Source organism: Dermacentor variabilis, chromosome 7 (assembly GCF_050947875.1).
Source record: "Dermacentor variabilis isolate Ectoservices chromosome 7, ASM5094787v1, whole genome shotgun sequence".
Classification (NCBI taxonomy): Eukaryota; Metazoa; Arthropoda; class Arachnida; order Ixodida; family Ixodidae; genus Dermacentor; species Dermacentor variabilis.
The window spans coordinates 152,146,669-152,157,236 of NC_134574.1; the positions used below are offsets into that span (position 1 = coordinate 152,146,669).

The window sequence follows — 10,568 nt, forward strand, 5'->3', positions numbered from 1 at the left end:
GTCGTCGGACGATCCCACCGCTGTTACCAGTTGTAGGAGTTGTCGGACGATCTCGCCGCTGCCACTATTTGAAGTACTTGAAGGTCGTAGAGAGGAACTTGGGGCGACAGGACTAGGCGGGCAGGGTTTATTTACATTATTTACAGTTTAGACAAGACATACATCGACAGTCTAGCGTGGCTCCCAAATGGACCCCGCCAGACAAAGCATACAGCAAACGAGCACACAGCTCACGAGTACATTTCGAGCACGAAGCACGACGACGAGCACGCACTAGCAGCCGACAACAGCCGCTTATAACCACTCCGTTCGACGTCATCGTTCGACGTCATCGTAGAAAGTCCTCGTGGTCGCCTTTGAGAGAAGGGGGTAGGGGTTCTACACACACACATGCTGCACAGGTTTCAGTGCCCTCTCCGATGGCAGACAACCTTTGCAGTGCAGTCGTCGTGGTATCCATTGTCCTGCGTCCCCGTAGTCAGGTGGTCACGCCCGACCCCAGCCGGCGCCTCTAAATTCCACAGTGGACCTCGCACAGCGGCCTCCGCCGCTGCACATTGTCTGGTGTCTGGAAAAGCGCATGGGGAGGTTCCGCCATTTACCTCCCTTCGAGAACTCCCCTGAGCTGACCCCTCGCGGCGCGGCTGCACCGCAGTTCTCTGAAGTGCGCCGCCACCCCGGTTGGATCGAAACACGTGCAGCGGGCTGAAATAACTTGCACGTTGCCACCTTGGCAGGCCATTCCTAACAATACCTAATTTGCTTCACCACGATGTTTTTTGTCTCAAATATAAAATGAAGACCTTTCAGTCAATTAGAGTAATTAGAAATCTATTTAATCTGCCATAACGGCTACGTGGTTTTAGTGTGGACGTAACGGCAAATTTATCTTCACTCGAGTGTCAGCCGATGAAGAATGCTGTCGCGATAATGGCAACTATCTAGACACGACAAACACGACATCATGCGGTTCTTAGTCATTCTGTTGTGTCCGTAAATGTAACTATTGAACTGGATAATGACTGACACTATTGGAACATACATTGATTTTATCCGCCGTTGTTGCGCTAACAGGTTGGCAACTGCGACCATAGGTTCGGTGAGATAAAGCGGGTATGTAACAGTCTTAGGCTACATAGTTAGGCCCATAGGACATGTATCAAAATATTTCTGTCTGAGGCAAATACTTATCATCCTTCAAGGCTTGTTGGGCTTATCATAAGTTTGTTGCTATGGGAATGACGGAACCGTAGAAGCTGTTGCTGTAGCTATGTTTTGGTAGCAGTACGTTGGGATGGAATTACAGTACCATAGAAGCTGTTGTTATAGGTAATTCTATTTGGAACACTGATTCTTCTACTGTTGGAATATTGTTGCGCGTTCTTGCGCGTCTTTCTCATTTATCGTACTTCTTTCTCGTCTCTCTTTAAGCCGTGCCCTTTGGAATACTCCAGAGTCCACTATACTACACCAACATGCTACCGTAAGTATTCTCGGACATCATCTTATTGCAGGTTCACATTTGTTGATGGGGTTTTCGGCCCTAAATATGTCCTCTTCAAACTTGCACGAGAAAAGTCAACGTTTTCGGAACATTTGAAAAAAAAAGAATCCTGAAATGGATCGCCTTATGCACCACTTTTTTTTCAACGCGGCAAAACCAGTTATCGAAAACAACATTCTTGCTTGTCGGCTCACGTACGTAAACTCTAAACGATGCGTACACAGGACGCCGAAGGGCTTGGTGTATTTAGAATGCGGCCTCTTAATTATCAATTGCTCTGAAAATGACCACTTGCCACAATGACCACGCATAGTAATCTTAAAATTGTTCAGAGGCGGAAAACTACACATGACAGGCGAAATATGGCACATGGCACGTCGTTGGGAAAGTGCGAAGTTCGCTTTCCCACAGTGCGAACTGCCCTAATTTGGTGCCTCGCAGATTGTTGAAAATCCTAAATTATGAGCAGCCAATTCTTGCATTCTTTACATTTATTTCAGGCTTCCGAGTATTCATCATTTTGAGGCTGGACTGACCGCCCTATTTAAGGAAATTGTGCATTGCGAGAAAACCAGCCTGCCGTAATTATAAAAAAAGTGTCGTTGTGTGCAAGCCTCTCGCAACAAAAGCTACCAGGTCTACATGTCGACACATTGAACCAATTTACGTAGATAAGCATATCGTAGCTTTGGCACTGTAAAACACGAGAATTTCTTTTTTCACGCTTACAGATGTTTGCAAAGGGGCACTTCTTTAAACCACTTGCTTCGGAGATCAAAACTAAACATCTATTTTGTTGCTGCGAGGTCTTTTGAGTAGGCACAAAGTTAATATAGTCTATGCCATGTATTTCCACTGCGAGCCTAATAAGGGGAGTGTCTTCAACACTGTGCGAAACAAGCCGCTGTTCACTATGATCACTCGTAAGAACCAGCCTTTGCGTCTGCCTTGTGAAACTCTCTTGAAACCTAAACGTGCTCAAAATCGTGCGCAGGATTCTGTAATTCCTTATATTCAAAAAAACGAATGTTTCATCATTGAAACGGAATCCGTCGTACAGTTCCTTTTTTTGCGGCACAGTACAGCGACGCTTACCGTTTTTTCTGAGCTTTTTTTACTCATCACTTACTAGCGCAACCTACATTATGACAGCCACGCACATTTCTTACCAGATCGTTCACCAGCTGCAAGTTTTCTTCCATGGCATGCGAACTCTGACTATTCGCGCATGCGTGTTCCTCTGTTTTTAGCCACAGTTTGGAAAAGCTTTCTTAAGACGTCGGCGCGATCACACACCCAATACGACAGGCGACCTGTGACCTGAACCCCTGTAGCAACAACCTTGCTTCTTCCGTGTTCCTACCCCTTAATTATTTAACACGGGATTCTCGCGTATATGACAATATCTGCGCAAGGCAGTTTTCCTAGCGAATGACGGAGTAGCAAACTTTTTTCATCAATGCTGGTGCATTCATCTCGCCTTACAATTACGCCGTCTCATTTTTTTACAATTCACTAAAATGTATCTCATGGCGATATAACAGCGCATATGGCGCTGTTCTGCACCTCTTTGTCTCTTTGTTGTGAAGTTGAATTACGAAATTACAGGTAACGATCATGTCGATGTCGGAGTGGTTCCTATGTAGAGGCCCATGATACAGCCAAGTGCAGTGTGCGCTTGTTTTTTCCCACTTGCCATTTTATTCGCGCTTTTAGTTTCCTTTACAAAGTGAGAAAATAGCGTCAATTCAACTCATCGAACTAACGATGACCGGTGTCATCGTTTCTCGGATAAATATGCAGTGCGGTGAAGCGAATTTGCGCATTAGAAAACGAGCCCAATGCTGTAACGTTGAGATGATCTGAAAATGGCGGTTGCTCCTTGTGGTCATCATTTCAGAACCTGACTTATGGTGATCTTATCTCTTGTTCTGTGTTCGCAGGCCTGTCGACGCTGCACGTTTTGGCTTCCAACTGGTCAGGGAACTGACACGAGCTCTCATTGCCAGTGGTCAGTGCGTGTTTTGTGATATCGTCTTTCGAGCCGACTATAGAGGGTGTTTTGCTAGACCATAAAATTACTTTCTAAAAGATCTATGAGCTCGGCGAACGCGTCGTTTTAGCATAGGAGTTCCTAAGCGATACGGACACACATTACTGCTTCTAAAGTTAGCTTCAGACAACTAATGACGAAATTTTCATTAACGAACTTCTTTCTTAGTGTCTTAGGCACAATTGCATCTTTAAATGACACATAAGAAGAGAGTCACATTTTCATGCACTTGCATTTTATTCTAGAAAATCGCATCTAAATTTCTTTATTCACCATGAAATTTCAACGGTAAATCCAGGCAATGTCGGAATCGAGCGTGCAGGTTGCGTGAAGCGCTCGGTTACAGTATTGCCTCGATTGAGCTTTGAAATTTGATGATGAATACCTCGAATTAGGTGAAATTTTAAGAATGAAGAAAAACCGGGGGGCATTGAAATGTGACTCCCTCCAGATGTGACTGCTTCCAAATTTGCCACTTAAGCAATTGCCCTGAAGTCACTAAGAAAAAACATAATGGAACTTTTTTTCTCGTTATAATTCTGAACCTGACGTTATTAACGCCAAGGTATGTCCACATCACCTAGGAGCTCCTTTCAAAAAAAAAATGCCACGCTTGCAACACTCATAACCTTCTTATGTAAGATCTGCATTGTATAAAAACAGACAGACACATTGCAGCAGCTTGTGCGTGAGTCTCACTAAAAATTTTCTCTAAAGATAAGACGAGCATGTCTGTGCCGCTAATCATATTAAAAAAAAATTTGCTCGCTCTCTTGGTGATACATACGCAGTTCTGCGCAGCTGATGCGCGTAAAGCAATACACATATAGTTTTCATTAATCTCAGCATAAAGACTGAAGAGATGCTTATTTATTTTTACAAATTTGGGAGCATTTGTGCAGACGCCTTTATGTCATTGCAGAAGATAGTATACGTCCTTTTCTTTGTGTGTCGGTCAGCCCCTTCTGCAATAAACCTTCGTCCTTCTACTAGTGGTCTGACAACTTAAGACTTGTGCTCACTAAAACACTTATAGAGATGCGAAAAAAATGACTAAACATGTTTTCATGAACTATCTATTAGCGTTCTTTCGCGTAATTCTTTTTCCATCACATATCTTGCGAATAGAGCGACAGCTGGTCATAGCTACCCCAGCGGAAGCGGCGGATGCAAAGAACCACGTGCCGTATCAGGATCTACGACACGCATATTAACTATGTGCGTGAAGAGGTGTATACATACGGGCAATATCAACTGTTTGTGCGAGAAACTAATTCAGAGGGAACTACCATGAACGCGTCTACGACGCATTACTCACGAATACTGAATTACTGGCAATGAAAAGCGGTTGCGTTCACGCAGGGCCCTTTTACAAGGAACGCAAAAGTGTGAAGAAGTCGTGGGACCGACTGACGCAGGAGGAGTTCAGGAGCCGCCACAACTGCTTCCTCCACCAGTACGGCCAAGTATACGGCAAACAGGTAAATAAACATGGTCACTCGACCGCGTTCGTACTAAGGGCGATCATTCGAAAGACACCCAGAGATGATGATATGTGGTGTTTAATGGCGCAAGGGCCAGGTGTGGCCAAAGAGCGCCATGGACACGCAGAGAGATTGCGCTTCACTGATGACATCAGCTAAAACTGCGATCGAAAGGATTGTCTTGTGCTTTCCAATCGCAGGTGAAGCGCTCGAACGCACGAGCACAAATAGGCAACGTTGGCCCTCTAGGTCGTAATTATAGTCTATAAGAATTAATTGCTTGGCTACGTGGCCTTGCATTACTTGCGAGGAAAAATATGCCTAAACGGAGAGAAAACTCAAGCGAAAGAAAAGACGAAGTCAAGCGCTGTACAAACGCATTTTCTTCGTATCTTCTTCCCGTGTTAGTTGTCTTTTTATTTGCGCCAGTTTTACTCGATAGCAGTGTAACTATAGCGTTCTTTCTCTAATGGTGACGACAACAACAATCGAAGGAAAAACAATTACAATACGCACCAGGTCCAAATTTACGGCACCTGATTTCCTTCTTGTAAAAAAAAAATATCGAGTCTCGCTGATCTGACTGCAGCACTTCTAAGTGTCACGAGATTTCCGGCACCCTAATATAAAAGTGGTACCCGCGAAAGTCTAACGTTTGGGCCGTCGAAGGAATTGCACTCCAAACTAGCAGGCTCCCGAAAAACAATCCATGTCTGGGACAGAAAAGAATGTGCTTCATCTATGACTGAAAATAGTGGTCAATGCTGGCGAGACGAAGAAAAAAAAAATAAAAGACCAGTGCACAGAAAGCAACAGGATCGCTCTATATATAAGGTCATTTGGGCCCTCCACATGTCTAAAACATGGTTGACTCCATATGGCTGAAAAGTGATCGGAAACGAAAGTTACGTCCGTCTTTTTTTTTTTTCGCAGATAAACCCTTACGCTTCGATAACCGAAAACATCCTTGACAACGCGGCTCTTCCAATCGCGTACCGAGTAAGTCATATTTCACTAGAGCTCCTGCGGGTCCACCGTGCTGAAAGTGTGGCTGTGGCTTCAACTTAGGTGTACCGCAAGCTCGTACGCAAGAGCCGGTCCCTGGGTGCCACTGACTGGGTGCTCAAGCAGCTGCCAGAGGTGTCCTCTGACCGCATCTTTTTCCTGGCCTTCGCCACGGTGAGCGTATCTCGTGCAATAGCACGCTGAGATAAAGAAAGCGAAGAACGACGAAACGTGTGTTTCAATAGACTTGGAAAAATGAACGGTGAAACAAGCAGCGCTTGAATGATGGCGATTTTAAACTCTTCTCCCGCGAAGACACGCTTTCTCTAACCGTTTAAATGAGAAGGCAGTAGGTCAATATTGGGGGTTAGAATCGATGCGTAGGCGTCGCGAGATATCTTAAAAAGTAAATATCCAGCGTCACACAGCCTGAAATGTGCTTCGCCCGGAAGCTAGCATTTTTCGTGGGGGTCTCTTAAGCTGACGTGTTGCTTTCGGAAATTATACTACCCTACTAAGAAAACGACAGGTTTGAAAAACGCGGCAGCGCAAGAAAATCACGGAGGGAGATGAGACACATCTGAAGAATACGAGCAACAGCGCTGAACAACTAGGGGGTTTTCTTCAGATGAGAGATGAGAAGAGATGAGACGGAGAGAGACTTCAGATGAGAGAGGAGACGACAAGGATGAGCGCTGGACTGGTTGACTGAAGTTCAGCGCTCGTCCTTGTCGTCTCCGTCCAGTATTTTTTTTTTATCGTGCTGCCGCTTTTTCAAATGTGTACCGATATGTCGAAATCGCCGCGATAGGTTCCTTTGCCTAAGTGGTGAGATTTCGTTCTCGTTCAACTTCTAGCTGCATATGCAAGCCTCTCTTTGGATGAGCAACCTAAACACAGCGACGGATTGCAAATAAGGTGCATTCGAGTGGAAGAAAATGAGAGGAGGAAAGTGTAGTTGCTTGAACTAGGAGGAGGGAGACGTAGGTGCGCGCCACGATCGTATCGGGGAGTGTGTTATCACGTGACGATGGAAGGAGGGCCAATCGCGGCGCGCCAGGGATAACTCGCTGCCGACTCACATGGTGATCACTGGCGTTGCGTCCCTCGCTGTCAACGCGGAACAATTAGGACTCGCCGAAATGCCAAAGGCTAGGCACGCCATAACTTACAGAGCACGGCTGTACATACAGCGCCCACACGTTTGTATTCAATAGGATGGTAAAGCTCGTCACGAAGAGAAGGTTAGAGATGAAGAATGCAGCAGTACTTGTCCCTGGCACAAGTCGGTTCGTACTTAAGGAAGTAACCGTAGCGTTAGCAAGGAAGATACTAGAAAGGTGGCACGACGAACGTACATCGATTATATATAGCCATCGTCCCTGCACATTTCTTGCGTCCGCCTTGTTACGACTACGGTTATTGCTTTAAGAAAGAGCGTGCCTAGTTTGGCTGTTAATATGCGGAAGAAAAATGGACACGCATTTAGCGTTTCTACCTGTGTCTACTGAATGGCGTCGTAAGGCGCTCACCCGGACCGAGACATCTAACCGTAACGCTAAAGTCTAGAGAGTCCCTTGCTTGCTATAATGGGTAAATGTACATAAATGCAATCGAATGCGTAAGGAATTTGTAAAAGATAATAGAGGGAACTCTGCCATTAAATTCGTCAGATTGTAAAAATTGAATTATTACACGGAATGCAGTTCTGAATACTACAGCTGACAGCCATAGCCAGTGGGTTCTACAGAAAATATTTATTTGATTCACTTGATTTTCTTCATGCTGTTCAGATTTGACTTCGTTATTTTTTTTAGATGTTCTGCGATTTGAAGCGGACCAGAGCTCTCAAGATGCAGCTGACGCACGGACCATTCAGTCCATCCAATTATAGGTGAGATGGTATATGTCCTTGTAATAGAACTTAGCGGAAAGTTGAAATAACGGACTCAAGTAAACGACGTTTTGCTGGGTCTTTAGATTGCAACTAGTCTTTTTCGCACTTAGAGACTTAACTCAATTTCGTATGAATACGTACATAAAAATGCTTTTATTGCATCTAAGGAGGTATTTATTAGGTGTCACACTATGGTAAGAACAAACCGCCAATAAAGTGAAATGGCATGTATCCATAATACATTTAAAATATCGCGTTAAAATGCCCCTTGTTCTTGCCATGAAAGAAAAGAACAATTCATCGGAAGCACATTCGGAAAGAGGATTTGCTTTGATCTTTAAAGGTATTACCTTCAGTGTTTTGGCAAATCACAGAGCGCGCTTATTTTTTTTTTTTCACTGGGTTTAATGAGTGTACCCTTATGTCGCGTTTTATTTTGCATTTCAACCTGCAGGGTGAACGTGCCCTTGATCAACTTCCCCAAGTTTGCGCAAGCCTTCGGATGCGGTCCCGACGATGCCATGGTGCGCGAGGAGCAGTGCAGCCTGTGGGACTGATTGCGCGCAATCGCAGGTCGACGCCATTTCGACCGCGGCGTCCCCTGACGACCCACAAATACTCGCATAGGGATGCGTTTATAACAGAGAGTGAAACCACAAGTTGCAAACTGAATTCCATGTTTAACAGAGGCTGCAGTGTCCCTTACATGCTACACCCAATCATGACGCGACGGTGCTGTGGTATGTGCTTCTGGTTGGCAGCCCCTCCGTCGGGTGCACTGTGTGTTACCCCTTTTTTTAATTTTATTTTTTTATTGAGGAGCACTGATGCGTACGCAATATTGATACCAAAGAAAAATTGACGTTGCATGCACTTCCACGAATGGGCGGCTACTCCCAGCTTGCGAGCGGCGAGTGTTATCCGAGTGTTTTGACGACCTGCCCTTTGTTCCTTTTTTAAAACATCCTTGCTTTTCTATAACCTGTTAGTACATTAAGACGCCTGGAGGATTAAAATTCTTCCGTGCGAGTTTTAGCAGGTGACCGCGGAGTGCTCCTGTCTTTCAATGGCAGCTGCGCAGAGACGTTGTAATGGGACAAAAAATGGAAAGCACGCTGCACAGCTGCCACCGTTCGGAAAAACACTTGACAATTTAGTAGCTTTTAAGCTTGTCTTGGTTGAAAGAATAGAAGGTATTGAAGAAAGAGGGAGAAAAGAAACGACACATTAAAGGGCGTGCTATAGATTTACGTGTTCGTGCTACTACCTTCGAGCAAGAAAACACTCCAATCGTACGTAGTGGCTCCAACGAAAGAAATGGCCATAACTTTCTGCTCTACTTGATCGAGGCGCTTGCCAAATGTTCTTTTTTCCGAGTTCAGTTTCGATTTGTTTTTTTCTTTAAATACAATGAATGTGTAGAGACAATATACAGGAGAGGGTCCAGAAGTCAGACTGCAACGGTACTTTCTACATTACCCTCATGGTACATCTTCATTACCCCGAGGTCACCTAGTACCAGCCAATGGATTGACCAGTATCGCGCATAAAAAAAAATTGACGCAATTCCCTTTCACTGCAGCACCAGTGGAATTGTGTAAAAACTAATTTTTGGCGCTGACATTCTTTGAAACGCTAAATTTACCGTCCCTGCGAACAGAGTTTTTCTTTTTATACACTGTGACCCGCAGGTAGGATGCTAATTTTGTATTCAGTATGCAAAACAATGGAAGTGAGCACAACGTGGTAGGTTTGATTTCTATAAAATAGAAAAGTATATAAGAAGGTTCAAAATACAAGAAGCGGTGTCGTATAGCGTTTTTCGAGAATACGTAAAGGAAGATCGTGCAAGTATACAATTTTAATTAATGATGTGTCGGGTGTCACTTCATGTCAACCTCGCGTGTGGTTGTGAGGTGAACGAAAAGAAATGACTGCAGACATATATAAAATGCATCGTACGTTATGCCCATTTAAGACGCACATAACGGTGAAACCTTCTGTCGTCGGCAAAACGCTCCATGAGAGCTTTAGGTGTGTCGAACAATAGCTCTGAGTGGATCATACAACAATGCAAAAGTTACGACTAAACTGATGGATTTGCGCGCACACAGAACAAAAGATCGTGGAAAAAGGATGGTTACAAGAGACCGAACACAAGAGCACGTTGCTTTGGTAGAGAGATTTCAACACTGAACACCGTTTTCTCCAGCCCCAAATCTCTCCAGAATATTTTACTAACAGCCATGAATCCTCATCTGGTCGCCTAAGTTTCTTTTTTTTTTTTCATTGCTGCCGTCCATTACAAGTAAACACGTGGTTTGATCAAGTCTGCTTGATTCTGTCTTTCACATATACATGCAGGAAAGTACGCTGTTTTGTAAGGGATGGCGTATACAAATTAAAAACACTAGTTGACCAAGGTTCATAGGTTTCTGGCCACTACGACAATCTTAACTTGCCTCCTGATACTATAAAAAAAATGTGGGGACTTCCACCGGGACAGATCAAACCGTTCCTGTATATTGCAGCTTCTTGACTTCAAGTATGCCCACCACTTTCCTCATCCTAACGGCACTCCGATCATGCCGGACGTCTAATTATAGCCCATGTGGGTGGCAAGAC

At 44.5% G+C, this 10,568-nt stretch overlaps 1 protein-coding gene across 2 annotated transcripts in view; it reads left to right on the forward strand.

The window, feature by feature from the left end:
- LOC142588165 (membrane metallo-endopeptidase-like 1) overlaps positions 1-10,273 on the forward strand; it is a 32,614-nt gene extending 22,341 nt beyond the window's left edge. For both annotated transcript variants that reach the window (XM_075699667.1, XM_075699668.1), the window contains 7 exons: positions 1,432-1,483; positions 3,448-3,515; positions 4,920-5,038; positions 5,975-6,040; positions 6,110-6,220; positions 7,864-7,940; positions 8,398-10,273. In XM_075699667.1, coding sequence (XP_075555782.1) covers positions 1,432-1,483; positions 3,448-3,515; positions 4,920-5,038; positions 5,975-6,040; positions 6,110-6,220; positions 7,864-7,940; positions 8,398-8,500 — 596 coding nt within the window. In that variant the 3' untranslated portion in view covers positions 8,501-10,273. The remainder of the gene's footprint in view (positions 1-1,431; positions 1,484-3,447; positions 3,516-4,919; positions 5,039-5,974; positions 6,041-6,109; positions 6,221-7,863; positions 7,941-8,397) is intronic.
- The last annotated feature ends 295 nt before the right edge of the window (positions 10,274-10,568 follow it).